The sequence below is a fragment of the Ranitomeya imitator genome, chromosome 2 (genome assembly GCF_032444005.1).
Source record: "Ranitomeya imitator isolate aRanImi1 chromosome 2, aRanImi1.pri, whole genome shotgun sequence".
NCBI classification, from domain to species: Eukaryota; Metazoa; Chordata; class Amphibia; order Anura; family Dendrobatidae; genus Ranitomeya; species Ranitomeya imitator.
The window spans coordinates 314,686,900-314,711,543 of NC_091283.1; the positions used below are offsets into that span (position 1 = coordinate 314,686,900).

General features: G+C 43.8%; 1 protein-coding gene across 1 annotated transcript in view; it reads left to right on the forward strand.

Annotated features, from left to right (window-relative positions):
- The first annotated feature begins 221 nt into the window (after positions 1–221).
- LOC138663428 (oocyte zinc finger protein XlCOF22-like) overlaps positions 222–24,644 on the forward strand; it is a 73,634-nt gene continuing 49,211 nt past the window's right edge. Inside the window, exons 1-6 of the mRNA XM_069749634.1 lie at positions 222–295; positions 18,712–18,861; positions 18,991–19,170; positions 19,254–19,377; positions 19,461–19,561; positions 19,760–19,850. Of these exons, the coding sequence (XP_069605735.1) occupies positions 18,784–18,861; positions 18,991–19,170; positions 19,254–19,377; positions 19,461–19,561; positions 19,760–19,850 (574 nt within the window). The 5' untranslated portion in view covers positions 222–295; positions 18,712–18,783. The remainder of the gene's footprint in view (positions 296–18,711; positions 18,862–18,990; positions 19,171–19,253; positions 19,378–19,460; positions 19,562–19,759; positions 19,851–24,644) is intronic.

The following is a 24,644-nucleotide window of genomic DNA, read 5'->3' on the forward strand; positions in this document are numbered from 1 at the left end:
GAAGGGGTTAATGATAGAATAAATATTTATTTTTTTATTAATTTTTATTTAATTTTTTTTTTATTTTACTTCATTCTATCTTTTTCACTTTGTCCCATTATGGGACAATCATTTTGTGCAGGCTGATCGCTTCTATAGCATGCAGATGAAGCAATATCAGCGCTGCACTCTGCGCATACACTGAGGCCCCTGATCACGTGACCCCTGACTCCTCCCCTCCTGTGACCTCATCACAGGTCCTGAGCGCACAGAGAAAGAGAAGCCATATATGTGATGTGCGGCTCTGCAGGTGGAGGTAGGTGCTGGAGATCCCCCATTACTGAGCGTGGGATGTTGACCCCTTCAGTACAGGGTCGGTTCCAGGTTTTTGTGGGTCCCGGGTGAAAGAATCTCAGTGGCCCCTTTAACACATACCACAATACATGATGCACAGATACGGCAGAGAAATATCGGTATAATACAATGCAAAATATTTCACTTCTTACATTACATTTCAACAACAATATCCATGCCGGTACAATTGCCCGTGGATAATAAGTGATGTAGGCAAGAAAGTTCAAAAAGTGAAAGGCCGTCATTGTCATGTATAATGAAAGTTATTGTGCAAATAATGCAATATAGCAAGTGCTAGTGCCGATAATGAGGGTCTATTATAGTAAGGGAGCTTACCGCCGGATAGTGTCCTGTGTCCTTCCCTCCCGCCACACGCCCCGGAAGAAGCGAGCAGCGAAACGGCGCTTATCGGCACTAGCACTTGCTATATTGCATTATTTGCACTTTAACTTTCATTATACATGACAATTACGGCCTTTCACTGTTAAATCCTAAATCTTTATATACGGAGATATGACACTGGTCCTTATTATATAGGGAACGTGGTAGACAGAGCTTAAATATATTAATATATATACTGATAAATATATCTGCCTGTTCTCTTATGGGTTATTAACTATCTGCTACATGCCACCCCTAGATTTAGAAATATATATATAGTTGGAGTAATAATTGGCTGCCAGTTTACATATAAAAATCATCACTGTGCCTGTATAACTTGCCCCTCCTTATGGAGGTTTTTTTTAGCCTTGTTTATTGCTAAGGTTTTAAAATTATTGTAATAAAAATTAATTTTTTAACTTTCTTGCCTACATCACTTATTATCCACGGGCAATTGTACCGGCATGGATATTGTTGTTGAACCACAATATCTATGCCGGTACAATTGCCGGCCACGACCAATCAGCGATATTGGGGCAGAATTTAACCCCTTTACCCCCAAGGGTGGTTTGCACGTTAATGACCGGGCCAATTTTTACAATTCTGACCACTGTCCCTTTGTGAGGTTATAACTCTGGAACGCTTCAACGGATCCCAGTGATTCTGACATTGTTTTCTCGTGACATATTGTACTTCATGACAATGGTAAAAATTCTTTGATAGTACCTGCGTTTATTTGTGAAAAAAACGGAAATTTGGCGAAAATTATGAAAATTTCGCAATTTTCCAACTTCGAATTTTTATGCAATTAAATCACAGAGCTATGTCACACAAAATACTTAATAAGTAACATTTCCCACATGTCTACTTTACATCAGCACAATTTTGGAACCAAAATTTTTTTTTGTTAGGGAGTTATAAGGGTTAAAAGTTGACCAGCAATTTCTCATTTCTACAACACCATTTTTTTTTAGGGACCACATCTCATTTGAAGTCATTTTGAGGGGTCTATATGATAGAAAATACCCAAGTGTGACACCATTCTAAAAACTACACCCCTCAAGGTGCTCAAAACCATATTCAAGAAGTTTATTAACCCTTCTGGTGCTTCACAGGAATTTTTTGAATGTTTAAATAAAAATGAACATTTAACTTTTTTTCACAAAAAATTTAATTCAGCTCCAATTTGTTTAATTTTACCAAGGGTAACAGGAGAAAATAGACCCCAAACATTGTTGTACAATTTGTCCTGAGCACGACAATACCCCACATGTGGGGGTAAACCACTGTTTGGGCGCATGGCAGAGCTCGGAAGCGAAGGAGCGCCATTTGACTTTTCAATGCAAAATTGACTGGAATTGAGATGGGACGCCATGTTTCGTTTGGAGAGCCCCTGATGTGCCTAAACATTGAAACCCCCCACAAGTGACACCATTTTGGAAAGTAGACCCCTTAAGGAACTTATCTAGATGTGTGGTGAGCACTTTGACCCACCAAGTGCTTCACAGAAGTTTATAATGTAGAACCGTAAAAATAAAAAATCATATTTTTTCACAAAAATTAACTTTCGGCCCCCAATTTTTTATTTTCCAAAGAGTAAGAGAAGAAATTGGACCCCAAAAGTTGTTGTACAATTTGTCCTGAGTACGCTGATACCCCATATGTGGGGGTAAACCACTGTTTGGGCGGATGGGAGAGCTCGGAAGGGAAGGAGCGCTGTTTGACTTTTCAATGCAAAATTGACAGGAATTGAGATGGGACGCCATGTTGCGTTTGGAGAGCCACTGATGTGCCTAAACATTGAAACCCCCCACAAGTGACACCATTTTGGAAAGTAGACCCCCTAAGGAACTTATCTAGAGGTGTGGTGAGCACTTTGACCCACCAAGTGCTTCACAGAAGTTTATAATGCAGAGCCGTAAAAATAAAACAAAAAATTTTTCCCACAAAAATTATTTTTTTAGCCCCCAGTTTTGTATTTTCCCGAGGATAACAGGAGAAAGTGGACCCCAAAATTTGTTGCCCAATTTGTCCTGAGTGCGATGATACACCATATGTGAGGGGAACCACTGTTTGGGCGCATGGGAGGGTTCGGAAGGGAAGGAGTGCCATTTGAATGCAGACTTAGATGGAATGGTCTGCAGGTGTCACATTGCGTTTGCAGAGCCCCTAATGTACCTAAACAGTAGAAACCCCCCACAAGTGACACCATTTTGGAAAGTAGACCCCCTAAGGAACTTATCTACATGTGTGGTGAGCACTTTGACCCACCAAGGGCTTCACAGCAGTTTATAATGGAGAGCCGTAAAAATAAAACAAAAATTTTTTCCCACAAAAATTATTTTTTAGCCCCCAGTTTTGTATTTTCCCGAGGGTAACAGGAGAAATTGGACCCCAAAATTTGTTGTACAATTTGTTCTGAGTGCGCTGATACCCCATATGTGGGGGGGAACCACTGTTTGGGCGCATGGGAGGGCTCGGAAGGGAAGGAGCTCCATTTGGAATGCAGGCTTAGATGGAATGGTCTGCAGGTGTCACATTGCATTTGCAGAGCCCCTAATGTACCGAAACAGTAGAAACCCCCCACAAGTGACACCATTTTGGAAACTAGAACCCCTAAGGAACTCATCTAGATGTGTTGTGAGAGCTTTGAACCCCCAAGTGTTTCACTACAGTTTGTAACGCAGAGCCGTGAAAATTGAAAAAAAAAATCTTTCCCCCAAAAATGATTTTTTAGCCCCCAGTTTTGTATTTTCCCGAGGGTAAGAGGAGAAATTTGACCCCAAAAGTTGTTGTCCAATTTGTCCTGAGTACGCTGATACCCCATATGTTGGGGGGAACCACCGTTTGGGCGCATGGGAGGGCTCGGAAGGGAAAGAGTGCCATTTGGAATGCAGACTTAGATGGAATGGTCTGCAGGCGTCACATTGCGTTTGCAGAACCCCTAATGTACATAAACAGTAGAAATCCCCCACAAGTGACCCCATATTGGAAACTAGACCCCCATGGAACTAATCTAGATGTGTTGTGAGAACTTTGAACCCCCAAGTGTTTCACTACAGTTTATAACGCAGAGCCGTGAAAATAAAAAATCTTTTTTTTTTCCACAAAAATTATTTTTTAGCCCCCAGTTTTGTATTTTCCCAAGGGTAACAGGAGTAATTGGACCCCAAAAGTTGTTGTCCAATTTGTCCTGAGTACGCTGATACCCCATATGTTGGGGTAAACCCCTGTTTGGGCACACGGGAGAGCTCGGAAGGGAAGAAGCACTGTTTTACTTTTTCAACGCAGAATTGGCTGGAATTGAGATCGGACGCCATGTCGCGTTTGGAGAGCCCCTGATGTGCCTAAACAGTGGAAACCCCCCAATTATAACTGAAACCCTAATCCAAACACACCCATAACCCTAATCCCAACAGTAACCCTAACCACACCTCTAACCCTGACACACACCTAACCCTAATCCCAACCCTATTCCCAACTGTAAATGTAATCTAAACCCTAACCGTAACTTAAGCCCCAACCCTAACTGTAGCCTTAACCCTAGCCCTAACCATAGCCCTAACCCTAACTTTAGCCCCAACCCTAACTGTAGCCCTAACCCTAGCCCTAACCCTAGCCCTAACCCTTGCCCTAACCCTAGCCCTAGCCCTAACCCTAGCCCTAGCCCTATCTCTAGCCCTAATGGAAAAAAGGAAATAAATACATTTTTTTTATTTTTCCCTAACTAAGGGGGTGATGAAGGGGGGTTTGATTTACTTTTATAGCGGGTTATTTAGCGGATTTTTATGATTGGCAGCCGTCACACACTGAAAGACGCTTTTTATTGCAAAAAATATTTTTTGCGTTACCACATTTTGAGAGCTATAATTTTTCCATATTTTGGTTCACAGAGTCATGTGAGGTCTTGTTTTTTGCGGGACGAGTTGACGTTTTTATTGGTAACATTTTCGGGCACGTTACAGTTTTTGATCGCTTTTTATTCCGATTTTTGTGAGGCAGAATGACCAAAAACCAGCTATTCATGAATTTCTTTTGGGGGAGGCGTTTGTACCGTTCCGCGTTTGGTAAAATTGATAAAGCAGTTTTATTCTTCGGGTCAGTACGATTACAGCGACACCTCATTTATATCATTTTTTATGTTTTGGCGTTTTTATACGATAAAAACTATTTTATAGAAAAAATAATTATTTTTGCATCGCTTTATTCTCAGGACTATAACTTTTTTTTTTTTTTGCTGATGATGCTGTATGGCGGCTCGTTTTTTGCGGGACAAGATGACGCTTTCAGCGGTATCATGGTTATTTATATCTGTCTTTTTGATCGCGTGTTATTCCACTTTTTGTTCGGCGGTATGATAATAAAGCGTTGTGTTTTCTTTTTGTTTTTTTTCTGAAAGGTTGAAAAAAAAAAAAAAAGTCAGCAAGCAGTTGTATTAGTCATCCTTTATACTGTATAAGTTCAATACTTGTATATAAAGAACCAGCCCTGAACTTTATGGCCATGTTGGCCCCATTCAGTGTTTGTACTGAGAAGCAGTTCCATTTAAGAACTATAAAAACAAGCCATGTGCATTCATACAACAGTTACCTACATAGTCAACACTAAAATGCCAATTGAAAGGCATTTGTAATCACTTCTATTCTTGGAGAACTACCTTCATGCATCTCCCTAGAACTACAGATTGTGGTTCCAAAAGTTGTGAAAACCCTCAAATTATAGTTGACATAACTTCAACATCTTATTGGACATAGTGCCGGATGTCAGCTGCGATAAACAGCTGACACCCGGCCGCGATCGGCGGCGCTCCCCCCGTGAGCGCCGCCGATCGCGCTGGACGTACTATCCCGTCCATGGTCATGGGGGCCCACCCCACCTCGACGGGATAGTACGTCCCATGTTAGAAAGGGGTTAAACACCGCTTCAACTTTTTACTTTTGTCGCTGCCTATGCAGCATCAATAGTAAAAAGATATAATGTTAAAAATAATAATAATGAAAAAAAAACATATTTTCACCTTCCGGCGTCTGCGCCAACCTTTCCCGCTCCTCACATCGCTCCGGTCATAGTAACATAGTAACATAGTTAGTAAGGCCGAAAAAAGACATTTGTCCATCCAGTTCAGCCTATATTCCATCATAATAAATCCCCAGATCTACGTCCTTCTACAGAACCTAATAATTGTATGATACAATATTGTTCTGCTCCAGGAAGACATCCAGGCCTCTCTTGAACCCCTCGACTGAGTTCGCCATCACCACCTCCTCAGGCAAGCAATTCCAGATTCTCACTGCCCTAACAGTAAAGAATCCTCTTCTATGTTGGTGGAAAAACCTTCTCTCCTCCAGACGCAAAGAATGCCCCCTTGTGCCCGTCACCTTCCTTGGTATAAACAGATCCTCAGCGAGATATTTGTATTGTCCCCTTATATACTTATACATGGTTATTAGATCGCCCCTCAGTCGTCTTTTTTCTAGACTAAATAATCCTAATTTCGCTAATCTATCTGGGTATTGTAGTTCTCCCATCCCCTTTATTAATTTTGTTGCCCTCCTTTGTACTCTCTCTAGTTCCATTATATCCTTCCTGAGCACCGGTGCCCAAAACTGGACACAGTACTCCATGTGCGGTCTAACTAGGGATTTGTACAGAGGCAGTATAATGCTCTCATCATGTGTATCCAGACCTCTTTTAATGCACCCCATGATCCTGTTTGCCTTGGCAGCTGCTGCCTGGCACTGGCAGCTCCAGGTAAGTTTATCATTAACTAGGATCCCCAAGTCCTTCTCCCTGTCAGATTTACCCAGTGGTTTCCCATTCAGTGTGTAATGGTGATATTGATTCCTTCTTCCCATGTGTATAACCTTACATTTATCATTGTTAAACCTCATCTGCCACCTTTCAGCCCAAGTTTCCAACTTATCCAGATCCATCTGTAGCAGAATACTATCTTCTCTTGTATTAACTGCTTTACATAGTTTTGTATCATCTGCAAATATCGATATTTTACTGTGTAAACCTTCTACCAGATCATTAATGAATATGTTGAAGAGAACAGGTCCCAATACTGACCCCTGCGGTACCCCACTGGTCACAGCGACCCAGTTAGAGACTATACCATTTATAACCACCCTCTGCTTTCTATCACTTAGCCAGTTACTAACCCATTTACACACATTTTCCCCCAGACCAAGCATTCTCATTTTGTGTACCAACCTCTTGTGCGGCACGGTATCAAACGCTTTGGAAAAATCGAGATATACCACGTCCAATGACTCACCGTGGTCCAGCCTATAGCTTACCTCTTCATAAAAACTGATTAGATTGGTTTGACAGGAGCGATTTCTCATAAACCCATGCTGATATGGAGTTAAACAGTTATTCTCATTGAGATAATCCAGAATAACATCCCTCAGAAACCCTTCAAATATTTTACCAACAATAGAGGTTAGACTTACTGGCCTATAATTTCCAGGTTCACTTTTGGAGCCCTTTTTGAATATTGGCACCACATTTGCTATGCGCCAGTCCTGCGGAACAGACCCTGTCGCTATAGAGTCCCTAAAAATAAGAAATAATGGTTTATCTATTACATTACTTAGTTCTCTTAGTACTCGTGGGTGTATGCCATCCGGACCCGGAGATTTATCTATTTTAATCTTATTTAGCCGGTTTCGCACCTCTTCTTGGGTTAGATTGGTGACCCTTAATATAGGGTTTTCATTGTTTCTTGGGATTTCACCTAGCATTTCATTTTCCACCGTGAATACCGTGGAGAAGAAGGTATTTAATATGTTAGCTTTTTCCTCGTCATCTACAACCATTCTTTCCTCACTATTTTTTAAGGGGCCTACATTTTCAGTTTTTATTCTTTTACTATTGATATAGTTGAAGAACAGTTTGGGATTAGTTTTACTCTCCTTAGCAATGTGCTTCTCTGTTTCCTTTTTGGCAGCTTTAATTAGTTTTTTAGATAAAGTATTTTTCTCCCTATAGTTTTTTAGAGCTTCAGCGGTGCCATCCTGCTTTAGTAGTGCAAATGCTTTCTTCTTACTGTTAATTGCCTGTCTTACTTCTTTGTTTAGCCACATTGGGTTTTTCCTATTTCTAGTCCTTTTATTCCCACAAGGTATAAACCGCTTACACTGCCTATTTAGGATGTTCCTGCCTATTATTCCCAAGAATGCATTGCGGCAACGATTTTTAATTCTTTTTTTTTTAATAGGGATATGGTGCCCACATTGCTATATACTACGTGGCTGTGTTATATACTGCAGTACGTGGCTGTGCTATATACTACGTGGCTGTGCTATATACTACGTGGCTGTGCTATATACTACGTGGCTGTGCTATATACTACGTGGCTGTGCTATATGCTATGTGGCTGTGCTATATACTACGTGGGCTGTGTTATATGCTACACGGGCTGTGAAACTCTTTCGCCCGGGGCCCTCAAAAACCTGCAGCTGGCCCTGGCTTCACTTATTGGTCGCGGCCAGCCGGCCGCGAACAATCAGCGACAGGTGCAGTCCAGCCGCGAACTGACGCGGGATTTGAGCCACGCTTCGCTAATTGGTCGCGCCTGGCCGGCCTAATCTTGTGTATTCATTGCATTATTCTGAAATCTTCACAAATGAACTACATACAGTAGGTATTCTAGAATACCCGATGCGTTAGAATCGGGCCACCAGCTAGTCTGTATATAATGACCAACATGGATATTACCGCCATATGGTCAGTGGTAGAAACCAGCCCTACAGAACATATAAGGCTACGTTCACATTTGCATTGTTGGGCGCAGCGTCATCGACGCATACCGGCGCATGCGTCATGCGCCCCTATCTTTAACATGGGGGCGCATGGACATGCGCCGGTATGCGTTGTACTGCGTTTTACGACGCATGCGTCATATAGACGCACAAGACAGTGCGCAGAGGACGCTACTTGTAGCGTTTTCCCTGCTCCGAAATTCCTGATCTGTAGGATTTTATGACAACGCATGTGTCGCAAAACTCTGCGTTGTGTACATGCGTTGTTGGTTGCGTAGCATCGCCGACGCTGCGCCCAACAACGCAAATGTGAACATAGCCTAAGAGATCTGTCATGATCCCAATGGCAGGGGATCACAAAAATGACAAGCACAGATACAAACAAGCTCTAGGGCGATGGAACCTGAGCTGACCGCGACCCTGAACCTAACACACAAATAAAAGTAGCCGGGGAACGTGCCTACGATGATCCTAGACGTCTCGCTCCAGCCGAAGATCTAACTTCCCCTATCAGAAGAAACACAGACCTCTCTTGCCTCCAGAGAAATACCCCACAGCAAATAGCAGCCCCCCACATATAATGACGGTGAAATGAGAGGAAAGCACATACGTAGTATGAAAACAGTGTCAGCAAAACGAGGCCCGCTAAAGCTAGATAGCAGAGGATACAAAAGTGAACTGCGCAGTCAGCGAAAAACCCTTCAAAAAACCATCCTGAAATTACTTGAACTCATGTGCCAACTCATGGTACATGAAAAGCAATTTCAGCCCACTAGAGCAACCAGCAGCAGAGAATCACATATCTGCAGGCTGGACTAAAAACCAAATTAAGCAAAACACAAAACAGGAAAATCCAAACTTAGCTTGTCCAGAAGGTTCTAGGAGCAGGGAGCAGAGGTAACAAGACACACTGGATACATTGATAACCGGCGAGGAAATGCCAGCAAAGCCAGGTTAAATAGGAAACTCCCATATACTGATGGAACAGGTGAAACCCAGAAACCCAGGAAAGACAAGTCACCCAGTACCATCAGTAACCACCAGAGGGAGCCCAAAAACAGAACTCACAACAGTACCCCCCCCTTGAGGAGGGGTCACCGAACCCTCACGAGAACCACCAGGGCGACCAGGATGAGCCCTATGAAAAGCGCGAACCAAATCATCAGCATGAACATCCGAGGCAACCACCCAAGAATTATCCTCCTGACCATAACCCTTCCACTTGACCAAATACTGGAGTTTCCGTCTGGAAACACGAGAATCCAAGATCTTCTCCACAACATACTCCAATTCTCCCTCCACCAGCACTGGAGCAGGAGGCTCAAGCGAAGGAACAACAGGTACCTCATACTTCCGCAACAACGACCGATGGAACACATTATGAATAGCAAACGATGCCGGGAGATCCAAACGAAACGACACAGGGTTAAGAATTTCCAAGATCCTATAGGGACCGATGAACCGAGGCTTGAACTTAGGAGAAGAGACCTTCATAGGAACAAAACGAGAAGACAACCACACCAAGTCACCAACAAGAAGTCGAGGACCCACGCGGCGACGGCGATTAGCAAACTGCTGAGCCTTCTCCTGGGACAACTTCAAATTGTCCACCACATGACTCCAAATCCGATGCAACCTATCCACCACCATGTCCACTCCAGGACAATCAGAAGGTTCCACCTGACCAGAGGAAAAACGAGGATGAAACCCCGAATTACAAAAGAAAGGAGAAACCAAGGTAGCAGAACTAGCCCGATTATTAAGGGCAAACTCGGCCAGCGGCAAAAAGGTAACCCAGTCATCCTGATCAGCAGAAACAAAACACCTTAAATAAGTTTCCAAGGTCTGATTAGTTCGTTCAGTCTGGCCATTCGTCTGAGGATGGAATGCAGACGAAAAGGACAAATCAATGCCCATCTTAGCACAGAACGTCCGCCAAAATCTAGACACAAACTGGGATCCCCTGTCAGAAACGATGTTCTCAGGAATCCCATGCAAACGAACCACATTCTGAAAAAACAGAGGGACCAACTCAGAGGAGGAAGGCAACTTAGGCAAGGGTACCAGATGAACCATTTTAGAAAAGCGATCACACACAACCCAGATGACGGACATTTTTTGAGAGACAGGGAGATCCGAAATAAAGTCCATGGAAATGTGCGTCCAAGGCCTCTTCGGGATAGGCAAAGGTGACAACAATCCACTGGCCCGAGAACAGCAAGGCTTAGCCCGAGCGCAAACCTCACAAGACTGCACAAAAGAACGCACATCCCTCGACAAGGAAGGCCACCAAAAAGACCTGGCCACCAAGTCTCTAGTACCAAATATTCCAGGATGACCTGCCAACGCAGAAGAATGGACCTCGGAGATGACTCTACTGGTCCAATTATCCGGAACAAACAGTCTCTCAGGCGGACAACGATCAGGTTTACCCGCCTGAAACTCCTGCAAAGCACGTCGCAAGTCTGGGGAGACAGCAGACAAAATCACCCCATCCCTAAGGATACCAGAGGGCTCAGAATTTCCAAGGGAGTCAGGCACAAAACTCCTAGAAAGAGCATTCGCCTTCACATTCTTTGAACCTGGCAGGTATGAAACCACAAAATTGAAACGAGAGAAAAACAGTGACCAACGAGCCTGTCTAGGATTCAGACGCCTGGCAGACTCAAGGTAAATCAAATTTTTGTGATCAGTCAAGACCACCACACTATGTCTAGCACCCTCTAGCCAATGACGCCACTCCTCAAATGCCCACTTCATGGCCAAAAGTTCCCGATTACCAACATCATAATTCCGCTCAGCCGGCGAAAACTTTCTAGAAAAAAACGCGCATGGCTTCATCACTGAGCCATCGGAGCTTCTCTGTGACAAAACCGCCCCCGCTCCAATCTCGGAAGCATCAACCTCAACCTGAAAAGGGAGCGAAACATCTGGCTGACGCAACACAGGAGCAGAAGAAAACCGGCGCTTAAGTTCCTGAAAGGCCTCCACAGCCGCAGGAGACCAATTAGCAACATCAGCACCCTTCTTAGTCAAATCCGTCAAAGGCTTAACACTAGAAAAACTAGTTATAAAACGACGATAGAAATTAGCAAAGCCCAAGAACTTCTGTAGACTCTTAAGAGATGTAGGCTGCGTCCAGTCACAAATAGCCTGAACCTTGACGGGATCCATCTCAATAGTAGAAGGGGAAAAAATATACCCCAAGAAAGAAATCTTCTGGACTCCAAAGAGACACTTTGAGCCTTTTACAAACAAGGAATTGGCCCGCAGGACCTGAAACACCTTCCTGACCTGCTGAACATGAGACTCCCAGTCATCAGAAAAAACCAAAATATCATCCAAATACACAATCATAAATTTATCCAGATATTCACGGAAAATATCGTGCATAAAGGACTGGAAGACTGAAGGAGCATTAGAAAGTCCAAAAGGCATTACCAAATACTCAAAATGACCCTCAGGCGTATTAAATGCGGTTTTCCACTCATCACCTTGCTTTATTCGTATAAGATTATACGCACCCCGAAGATCAATCTTAGTGAACCATTTAGCCCCCTTAATGCGAGCAAACAAATCAGTCAACAATGGCAAAGGATACTGATATTTTACGGTAATCTTATTCAAAAGACGATAATCTATACAAGGCCTCAAGGAACCATCTTTTTTGGCCACGAAAAAAAAACCTGCTCCCAAAGGGGACAAAGATGGATGGATATGTCCCTTTTCCAAGGACTCCTTAACATAATCCCGCATAGCAGTATGCTCTGGCACTGACAGATTGAACAAACGACCTTTAGGAAATTTACTGCCTGGAATTAAATTTATAGCACAATCGCAATCCCTGTGAGGAGGAAGCGAACTGAGCTTAGGCTCCTCAAAAACATCCCGATAATCAGACAAAAACACAGGAATCTCAGAAGGAGTAGATGAAGCGATAGAAATCGGAGGTGTATCATCATGAACCCCCTGACAACCCCAGCTTAACACAGACATTGATTTCCAGTCAAGGACTGGATTATGAGTTTGTAACCATGGCAGACCAAGTACTAGAACATCATGCAAATTATACAGTACCAGGAAGCGAATCACCTCCTGATGAACAGGAGTCATACGCATGGTCACTTGTGTCCAGTACTGAGGTTTATTCATAGCCAAAGGTGTAGAGTCAATTCCCTTCAAAGGAATAGGGACTTCCAGAGGCTCCAGACTAAACCCACAGCGATTGGCAAATGACCAATCCATAAGACTCAGGGCAGCGCCTGAATCCACATAGGCATCGACGGAAATGGCTGATAATGAACAAATCAGAGTCACAGACAGAATGAACTTAGACTGTAAAGTACTAATGGCAACAGACTTATCAACCTTTTTTGTGCGTTTAGAGCATGCTGATATAACATGAGCTGAATCACCACAATAAAAGCACAACCCTTTTTTCCGCCTATACTTTTGCCGTTCACTTCTGGACTGAATTCTATCACATTGCATTATCTCAGGTGACGGTTCAGACGACACCGCCAAATGATGCACAGGTTTGCGCTCCCGTAAACGCCGATCAATCTGAACAGCCATAGTCATAGACTCATTCAGACCAGCAGGCGCAGGGAACCCACCATAACATCTTTAATGGCCTCAGAAAGGCCATCTCTAAACTTTGCAGCCAGAGCGCACTCATTCCACTGAGTAAGCACCGACGACTTCCGAAATTTTTGACAATAAATTTCTGCTTCATCTTGCCCCTGAGAGAGGGCCAACAAAGCTTTTTCAGCCTGAATCTCTTGGTTAGGTTCCTCATAGAGCAAACCCAATGCCAGAAAAAATGCATCCGCATTAAGCAACGCAGGGTCCCCTGGTGCCAATGCAAATGCCCAATCCTGAGGGTCACCCCGCAGGAAAGATATAATTATCTTGACTTGCTGAGCAGGGTCTCCAGAGGAGCGAGATTTCAAAGAAAGAAACAACTTGCAATTGTTCCTAAAATTCAGAAAACGAGATCTATCTCCAGAAAAAAAACTCTGGGACAGGAATTCTAGGTTCAGACATAGGAGCATGTACAACAAAATCCTGTATATTTTGAACCTTAGCGGCAAGATTATTCAGGCTGGAAGCCAAACTCTGGACGTCCATGATAAACAGCTGGGATCAGAGCCATTCAAAGATTAAGAGGAGGAGGAAGTAGCCACGCTGAAATAAGGCTAGGCAGCAAACTCTGAGGGAAAGAGAAAAAAAAAAAAAAAAAACTTCCTTAGACTACTTATCCTCCTACTTCAGCCAATACAATTAACACTTTGTGGGCCGGTTATACTGTCATGATCCCAATGGCAGGGGATCACAAAAATGACAAGCAGAGATACAAACAAGCTCTAGGGCGATGGAACCTGAGCTGACCGCGACCCTGAACCTAACACACAAATAAAAGTAGCCGGGGAACGTGCCTACGATGATCCTAGACGTCTCGCTCCAGCCGAAGATCTAACTTCCCCTATCAGAAGAAACACAGACCTCTCTTGCCTCCAGAGAAATACCCCACAGCAAATAGCAGCCCCCCACATATAATGACGGTGAAATGAGAGGAAAGCACATACGTAGTATGAAAACAGTGTCAGCAAAACGAGGCCCGCTAAAGCTAGATAGCAGAGGATACAAAAGTGAACTGCGCGGTCAGCGAAAAACCCTTCAAAAAACCATCCTGAAATTACTTGAACTCATGTGCCAACTCATGGTACATGAAAAGCAATTTCAGCCCACTAGAGCAACCAGCAGCAGAGAATCACATATCTGCAGGCTGGACTAAAAACCAAATTAAGCAAAACACAAAACAGGAAAATCCAAACTTAGCTTGTCCAGAAGGTTCTAGGAGCAGGGAGCAGAGGTAACAAGACACACTGGATACATTGATAACCGGCGAGGAAATGCCAGCAAAGCCAGGTTAAATAGGAAACTCCCATATACTGATGGAACAGGTGAAACCCAGAAACCCAGGAAAGACAAGTCACCCAGTACCATCAGTAACCACCAGAGGGAGCCCAAAAACAGAACTCACAACAGAGATCACAGCACAGTTACAGATAACGACTTACCGCTGACGTCCATTCTGATGGAATCATTCAGTTTTCCTGTCTTTTCCATCTGGCCCATCTGGATTTGGCTGGAGAAAATACAACAAAGACACTTCTCATATTTTCAGCCTTCACTATTTATTCCCAACCTGCACAAACTCCTCATCCTGCTGATACCCCAATACTGAACCGCTGCTGCCGTATGTGTCACTATTACTGCCCCTGCTTTATGCTTCTCTGTGCCCTCTAAATTCTAAAGCAACCCTCTAAAATATAGTAATGCCAGGTGCAAGTGCCCTAGAAAACAGTGCCCACATTGTGCCCCCTAGAAAGTAATATTGCCCTGTGTTCCCCTTTGATAGTCACAGTAACCTGAGTTCCCCTATTACAATAAGTGTCCACTTTACATTTAATAATGTCCCAAGTCTCCCCCTGTACAGCTCCCTTATACACAGCATGATGCTCTCTTATACACAGTATACTGACCCCTTAGTAGCCTCCAAACTGTTTGATGGCTCCAACACTGTATGATGGCCCTTTCACTGTAATCCCCACACTGTATGATGGCCCCCTCACTAAAATCTTCTCACTGTATGATGCCCCTCTAGATAGCCTCCATATAGTATAATGCACCAGATCGTCCTCAATGTAGTATAATGCACCAGATAGTCCTCAATATAGTATAATGCACTCCCCATAGGCCTACTCTATATTGTATAATGCACCCCCATAGGCAGACTATATAGCACAAGGCAGCACCCATAGGCAGACTCTGTAGTATAGGCAGCACCCCCATAGGCAGACCCTGTATTATAAGGCAGCATCCGCAGGCAGACACTGTAGTATAAAGCAGCACCCCTATAGGCAGACCCTGTAGTATAAGACAGCACCCCTATAGGCAGACACTGTACTATAAGGCAGCACTCCCATAGGCAGACCCTGTAGTATAAGGCAGCACCCCCATAGGCAGACCCTGTACTATAAGCCAGCACCCCCATAGGCAGACCCTGTACTATAAGGCAGCACCCTTATAAGCAGACCCTGTAGTATAAGACAGCACCCCCATAAGCAGACCCTGTACTATAAGGCAGCATCCCTATAGGCAGACCCTGTACTATAAGGCAGCACCCCCATAGGCAGACCCTGTACTATAAGGCAGCACCCCTATAGGCAGACCCTGTAGTAAAGACAGTACCCCCATAGGCAGATCCTGTAGTATAAGACAGCACCACCATAGGCAGACCCCCATAGGAAGACCCTGTAGTATAAGGCAGATCCCCTATAGGCAGACCCTGTAGTATAAGCCAGACCCCCCATAGGCAGACCCTGTAGTATAAGACAGTACCCCCATAGGCAGATCCTGTAGTATAAGGCAGACCCCCCATTTGCAGACCATGTAGTATAAGACAGTACCCCCATAGGCAGATCCAGTAGTATAAGACAGCACCTCCATAGGCAGGCCCTGTAGTATAAGGCAGACCCCCCCCTTAGGCAGACCCTGTAGTATAAGGCAGACCCCCCATAGGCAGTTCCGGTAGTATAAGGCAGACCCCCATAGCATAGACAGATCCTGTAGTATAAGACAGTACCCCCATAGGCAGATCCAGTAGTATACGACAGCACCCCCATAGGCAGACTCTGTAGTATAAGGCAGACCCCCCATAGGCAGACCCTGTAGTATAAGGCAGACCCTGTAGTATAAGACAGTACCCCCATAGGCAGACCCTTAAGTATAAGGCAGACCCCCATAAGCAGACCCTGTAGTATTAGGCAGCACCCCATAAAAAAATAAATACGTACCTCTCTTCTTCCTGGTTCCTGCGCTGCTCTGAGCGCCCGCTCATCTCCTGACAGCAAGCACTGGGCAGTGACTCATCGCGCCCGCTGTCAGCGTCGCTAATGTACAGCTGACCTTGCAATAACAGGCGCATCTGTTCTGCCGCAGAGGGTAACTATCGGCGCACTGCGCATGCCGATACAGTTACAGTGGTGTAGCTCCGGGTGGGCTCCCTCAGAGCACCGGGGCGCCCACACCCTCTGCCCCCCGGGAGCTACGCTGCTGACTGTGACTGTTCAGAGCAGAAGACGCCACAGTGGACGAATGGGGAGAGGTAAGTATTGCAAGTACTGGGGCCCTCAGTAAGCGAGATGGCGGGCACTCACGAGCACAGGCATCGGGCCCCTTAGTGTACCAGTGTACCCAGTGGTGAGTGGACGCCACCTGACTTCAGCACAGAGACTCTTTCAGGGTTTTTGTTGCCACTTCATGAGAAACATGGTTAAGTTCCTTTTACACTGATAGATACAGGCCAAATATTGAAGACAGGAACCAAGGAAACGTGTATTACTCTCCTAGTATGGGGCCCCTACACAATATAGTGTTCCCCCAGTGCCGCCAGCCCCAATTTTATTTCATTTTATTCTGTTTTTCATGTAATATATAGAAGCCAAAGCAAAAAATGTTAAAAAAACACAAAATATCCAGAGAAAAATAAACACTGTACACAGAGACATTGGCTTCAGATATCTCCTGTTTTGGTTCTTACAAACAATCTCTTATAAAAGCCTCAAACTTCTGTGTGTGAATCAGACCTGAGATCTAACGTGATAGAAGATTACAGTGCGGGGAAGACGGGAAACCTTCATATAGACGGCTGGTGGTGATGGAGTCAGTGACGGACTCTGGCCATATACGTGTCTAGAGCCGTAGTAGAGGATGAAGATGTCGTCCTCATCATGAAGTAGTTATTTCTCCTGTCACGTGTAATGAATATCTCCTGCAGTATTGCTAATGCCGATTCCAGTGTCGGTAAATGAGATGAGAATTAGTGTTATGGAAGATGAGTCTATGAGGAACGTATTCAGCTGCCGACTCCCAGGAAGAAACTGCTTGTTGTCTGTGGCCTAAATATATAGGTTTTATTATTCGATGTAAAGAAGAAAACTACCGTATATACTCGAGTATAAGCCGAGATTTTCAGCCCAAATTTTTGGGCTGAAAGTGCCCCTCTCGGCTTATACTCGAGTCACGGTTGGCGGTGGGGTCGGCGGGTGAGGGGGAGAGAGGGCTGAGGCACACTCACCTAGTCCCGGCGATCCTGGCGCTGTCCCTGCAGTCCCAAAGTCTTCGGGTGCCGCAGTTCTTCCCCTGTTCAGCGGTCACATGGGACCGCTCATTAGAGAAATTAATATGGACTCCACTCCCATAGGGGTGGAGCCGCATATTCATTTCTCTAATCAGCGGTAACGGTGACCGCAGATAGAGGAAGAGGCTGCGGCACCCGGAGACCAGCTGTCCAGGAGACGGAGTGGGACTCCGGGAGCAGGTAAGTATCACATATTCACCTGTCCACGTTCCATACGCCGGGCGCCGCTCCATCTTCCCGGCGTCTCTCCGCACTGACTGTGCAGGTCAGAGGGCGCGATGACGCATATAGTGTGCGCGGCGCCCTCTGCCTGAACAGTCAGAGCAGAGAGACGTCGGGACGAGACGCCGGGAGCTGCAAGCAAGAGAGGTGAGTATGGCATTTTTTTTTTATTGCAGCATTATATATACCGGTAGCACAGCTTTATAAGGAGCATCTATGGGGCACAAATGAACGGTGCAGAGCACTATATGGCAGAGCTTTATAAGGAGCATCTATGGGGCAATAATGAACGGTGCAGAGCACTATATGGCACAGTTTTATATGGCACATCTGTGGGGCAATAATGAACGGTGCAGATCATATATGTGGCACAGCTTTATATGGAGCATCTATGGGGCAATAATGAACAATATAGAGCATTATATGTGGCACAGCTTTATACAGAGCATCTATGGGGCAATAATGAACGGTATGCAGCATTATATGTGGCACAGCTTTATATGGAGCATCTTATGGGGCAATAATGAACGGTATGGAGCATCTATTTTTATATTTGAAATTCACCGGTAGCTGCTGCATTTCCTATCCTAGGCTTATACTCGAGTCAATAAGTTTTCCCAGTTTTTTGTGGCAAAAGTAGGGGGGTTGGCCTATACTCGGATCGGCTTATACTCGAGTATATACGGTAAATACTGTAAAATAATAAATCTCATATGTTTCCCTTATTATCTCCAATAATTGTATTATTACACAGGAGATTTTTATGATGTTACATCGGCTCATCTTCTTCTCATTCAGGTCTCTACAATATCGGATCCTCTCAGTGAAGATCTTCTACATAAGAGAATTTTCCTGATTTACCCATTAAGCATGGATATGGACAGAGACAAGATGGCGGAGAGGATATTACACCTCACCCTAGAGATCCTCTTCCGTCTTACTGGAGAGGTGAGATATTCTGATGACGTCACATTACATCATTCTTATCTATGGGAATAACAGATGGACAGAACTGGAGAGGTGAGGACTCTGGAAATGTCTGTAGTGAGATTTATTAATGTGTCTCTCCATAACCAGGATTACATAGTAGTGAAGAAGACCTCTAGTGAGCGCTGTCAGGACCCTGTGTCTGAGGAACGGGGAAGACCCCTGAGCCCAATCACGGGGCCTCCACCTCACCCCCTGATACATGAGGACATCAATGATCAGAAGATCCTAGAACTCACCTACAAGATGATTAAGCTGCTGACTGGAGAGGTGACACTGCTGGGAATGCTGGGACATTATACAGTAACGCTATGAAGGGATCAGGGGGATGACGGTATCATTGTATGTGTCAGGTTCCTATAAGGTGTCAGGATGTCTCCGTCTATTTCTCCATGGAGGAGTGGGAGTATTTAGAAGGAAACAAAGATCTGTACAAGGACGTCATCATGGAGGTTCCCCAGCCCCTCACATCACCAGGTAATAGACAGGACTAAATAGACACGGCCTATAATTATCTGTATGTAAAGAATGTATTCAGTCCCTGTATGTGTTTCCTCCAGATCTATCCAGTGAGAGGACAACACCAGAGAGATGTCCCCGTCCTCTTCTTCCACAGGACTGTAAGCAAGAAGAAGATCCCAATGTTCCTCAGGATCATCAGGTAGATGGAGAGAAGGTGTCATGAGATCTCCCCTATGATGTGTAGACGGCTGTGAAGGTCTTGTGTTTAGTCTTGTTTTATCCACCAGTATTATATGTTTTATACTTGTGTAATGAGAACGGTGGAGATGGTAGGATTAGAGCTGATTATAGATGTGACTTCTCCATCTGTCTGTGACTTTTACAATATTTGTTTCAGGGTGATGATCTGACCCATATTAATACTACAGAGACATATGTGAGGGGTGATGAGCGGTGTAAAGAGGAGATTCCTACATATGACTACCCAGGTGAGTAGTAACCACTAAATGCAGAGAAGTGACAGATTCTTCTTTGTCCCCGGCTGTGACTGCTTTATCAGTGGTGTAGTCCAGCCATATCACAATTGTGTGATCACCATTTTTTCACTCGAACACAACATTTTCTTTCACCCAAAACTGATCAAATGATTTTGTGAATTGAAAGCCCTTCTATGGAGCATACAACCTGCAGGACCCTCCTACGTGAATTAGAAATCAATGACCGTTACCTGTCCAGATCTGTAAACTACAAAGTGAAATGACAGCAAACGTAGAATGGGCTAACAAGTTAGAAAATCTTTCAAAGTAACTTTTATAATCGACCTCTGAGATAGAGATAAGCGAATATGTGCGAAAAACGATCGCCAAACATAAATTCGACACGAATATGGCACATTTGGATTCGTTATTGGGAACAGAAGCAAATTCTTATAAAATTGGAAAAAATCAGTAAGATTTGTTAAAAAGTGTCTGAAAATATTTGCGTTGCCCTTAAAGTATCTTGATAAGCTTGACTAGGATAGTGGTGATGTATTATGAGCAGCGTGGGGCACGTGTTTGATGAGGGGAGTGGGTGAGGAGAGCTCGGCTTCTTTATGTGAGCACATTGCGGTTAGCCAATCAGGGCACAGGAAACACCCACAATGTCCTGACACAATGTCTTGTGTCATTGGCTTCTGAAATCACATGTCCTTCTCTATATAAAGAGCGGACATCTTGTTTTAGTGCCATTTTGTTACTAGCACAGCGCAGAGAGGCTGCTCCTGATGCTGGGCCTAAGTGCTGATAGAAACAACCACCTAGCTATCTAGCTAGAAATCTAAGTCAGATAGTTTAGATGGCTAATGTCCTGTGTGGATGTGAAATCGACCTTCCAGCAGATTTTTTTTGTGCCATTTCTGAAGTCCACAGACAAAGACAGGAGGGCACATTTAACCCTCAACTGGTGAGGTGGGGTTTTTGTCACGCAACTGGTGATGTATGGGATTTCTAAATAAGAGATTTAGAAATCTCTTATTTTTACAGAAAATGCAAAGATCACGTTTGTTTTAATCGTTTTCTTATTGGCGATTGATTACACATGAGTATAACACATTTTTGACACCCACAAGTATCGGAAAATGTAATACTTTGATAAAAATAAAGACGTTTTCAAAATTTGAAAATGTGTAAAAAAAGAATTACATGAGTGGTGATGTGGGGTTCAGCAAGGCCAAAACAGCACTTAGCGACAGCTAGCTCTGTTATGCGTGGCCAGAAGAGTGAAGCCTTGACGACATCCTGTTGACAAGGAAGTGGATGGAAGCAAGTGTGGTGAAAAAAGCAAGGTGAAAAAAGTGTCAGAGAACCTCCAAAAGCAGATGAGTGGAAGCATGTGACCAAAAGAAGCAAGAAGACCATGGAGAAATCACCAACCACACAACTGAAGAACCGATATCAAATCTTTGTAGAGGATGAAGATGGCACACCTAAGGATGAAGCAATACCAGCAAGCAAAAAAGAAAAGGGCACACAGCAACAAGTGACAGCAAAAAGTACAGCCAAGAAGCAACGAAGAGTGGTGGTGGTGGGAGACTCACTACTGAGAGGCACAGAAGCAGCCATCTGCAGACCGGACATAACTGCAAGAGAAGTATGCTGCCTTCCAGGTGCAATGATCAAGGATGTGACCGATAGGATACCAAAGCTCTTCAACTCCAAGGACGTCCACCCATTTCTTCTGATACATGTTGGCACCAATGACACGGCAAGGAAGGACCTACCGACAATCTGCAAAGACTTTGAAGAGTTGGGGAAGAAAGTAAAGGAACTGGATGCACAGGTAGTTTTTTCTTCTATCCTTCCAGTAGACGGGCATGGCACCAGGAGATGGAACAGGATCCTTGATGCAAACAACTGGCTAAGACGATGGTGCAGACAACAAGGATTCGGATTCCTGGACCACGGTGTGAATTACTTGTACGATGGACTCCTCGCCAGAGATGGACTACACCTCAACAAACCTGGGAAACACACATTCGCCAGAAGACTCGCTACACTCATCAGGAGGGCGTTAAACTAGAAGAAGAGGGGACGGGAAGAAAAACATTAGACTTGAACAAAGAAGATCCAGGAAAACATACTCAGAAGGGAGGTAAGAACATTTCTAATACAATCCACAGCGAGGAGATTGGAACAAAACAAAATCCTCTAAACTGCATGCTTGCAAACGCCAGAAGCCTGACAAACAAGATGGAAGAACTAGAAGCAGAAATATCTACAGGTAACTTTGACATAGTGGGAATAACCGAGACATGGTTAGATGAAAGCTATGACTGGGCAGTTAACTTACAAAGTTACAGTCTGTTTAGAAAGGATCGTAAAAATCGGAGAGGAGGAGGGGTTTGTCTCTATGTAAAGTCTTGTCTAAAGTCCACTTTAAGGGAGGATATTAGCGAAGGAAATGAGGATGTCGAGTCCATATGGGTCGAAATTCATGGAGGGAAAAATGGTAACAAAATTCTCATTGGGGTCTGTTACAAACCCCCAAATATAACAGAAACCATGGAAAGTCTACTTCTAAAGCAGATAGATGAAGCTGCAACCCATAATGAGGTCCTGGTTATGGGGGACTTTAACTACCCGGATATTAACTGGGAAACAGAAACCTGTGAAACCCATAAAGGCAACAGGTTTCTGCTAATAACCAAGAAAAATTATCTTTCACAATTGGTGCAGAATCCAACCAGAGGAGCAGCACTTTTAGACCTAATACTATCTAATAGACCTGACAGAATAACAAATCTGCAGGTGGTCGGGCATCTAGGAAATAGCGACCACAATATTGTACAGTTTCACCTGTCTTTCACTAGGGGGACTTGTCAGGGAGTCACAAAAACACTGAACTTTAGGAAGGCAAAGTTTGACCAGCTTAGAGATGCCCTTAATCTGGTAGACTGGGACAATATCCTCAGAAATAAGAATACAGATAATAAATGGAAAATGTTTAAGAACATCCTAAATAGGCAGTGTAAGCGGTTTATACCTTGTGGGAATAAAAGGACTAGAAATAGGAAAAACCCAATGTGGCTAAACAAAGAAGTAAGACAGGCAATTAACAGTAAAAAGAAAGCATTTGCACTACTAAAGCAGGATGGCACCATTGAAGCTCTAAAAAACTATAGGGAGAAAAATACTTTATCTAAAAAACTAATTAAAGCTGCCAAAAAGGAAACAGAGAAGCACATTGCTAAGGAGAGTAAAACTAATCCCAAACTGTTCTTCAACTATATCAATAGTAAAAGAATAAAAACTGAAAATGTAGGCCCCTTAAAAAATAGTGAGGAAAGAATGGTTGTAGATGACGAGGAAAAAGCTAACATATTAAACACCTTCTCCACGGTATTCACGGTGGAAAATGAAATGCTAGGTGAAATCCCAAGAAACAATGAAAACCCTATATTAAGGGTCACCAATCTAACCCAAGAAGAGGTGCGAAACCGGCTAAATAAGATTAAAATAGATAAATCTCCGGGTCCGGATGGCATACACCCACGAGTACTAAGAGAACTAAGTAATGTAATAGATAAACCATTATTTCTTATTTTTAGGGACTCTATAGCGACAGGGAAACCACTGGGTAAATCTGACAGGGAGAAGGACTTGGGGATCCTAGTTAATGATAAACTTACCTGGAGCAGCCAGTGCCAGGCAGCAGCTGCCAAGGCAAACAGGATCATGGGGTGCATTAAAAGAGGTCTGGATACACATGATGAGAGCATTATACTGCCTCTGTACAAATCCCTAGTTAGACCGCACATGGAGTACTGTGTCCAGTTTTGGGCACCGGTGCTCAGGAAGGATATAATGGAACTAGAGAGAGTACAAAGGAGGGCAACAAAATTAATAAAGGGGATGGGAGAACTACAATACCCAGATAGATTAGCGAAATTAGGATTATTTAGTCTAGAAAAAAGACGACTGAGGGGCGATCTAATAACCATGTATAAGTATATAAGGGGACAATACAAATATCTCGCTGAGGATCTGTTTATACCAAGGAAGGTGACGGGCACAAGGGGGCATTCTTTGCGTCTGGAGGAGAGAAGGTTTTTCCACCAACATAGAAGAGGATTCTTTACTGTTAGGGCAGTGAGAATCTGGAATTGCTTGCCTGAGGAGGTGGTGATGGCGAACTCAGTCGAGGGGTTCAAGAGAGGCCTGGATGTCTTCCTGGAGCAGAACAATATTGTATCATACAATTAGGTTCTGTAGAAGGACGTAGATCTGGGGATTTATTATGATGGAATATAGGCTGAACTGGATGGACAAATGTCTTTTTTCGGCCTTACTAACTATGTTACTATGTTACTATGTAAGTGAGACACGTATCCTCAATACCAGCATTTTTCAATGAATGGCAGCCGAATACAAATTCCCTGGGGTGTGGCTAACCCCACCTCACCAGTTGAGGGTTAATAGAAGTGTGTTGTGCACTGCTTCTATTGTGCTCCATGCACAAGTAGACCTTTCTAAATCTTATATTTTCAGTTGCTAAACGTGATACAGCATGTGATATTCCTTGTTATTTAGTGGCAGTGAAATTTTTCTGTGATTTGACTTGTTGCACAGTAAAAACACACATTTTTGGCAGTTGCTAACGTAATTCAGCACGCCATATCTCATCTTGTCATTTAGTGGTGGTGAAATTCATCTTTCTGCACAGCTGTTGCAGTGTAAAAAAAATTTTGTTGTTGTTTAACGTGATACAGCCCGCAATATCCCACCTTGTCATTTAATGGTGGT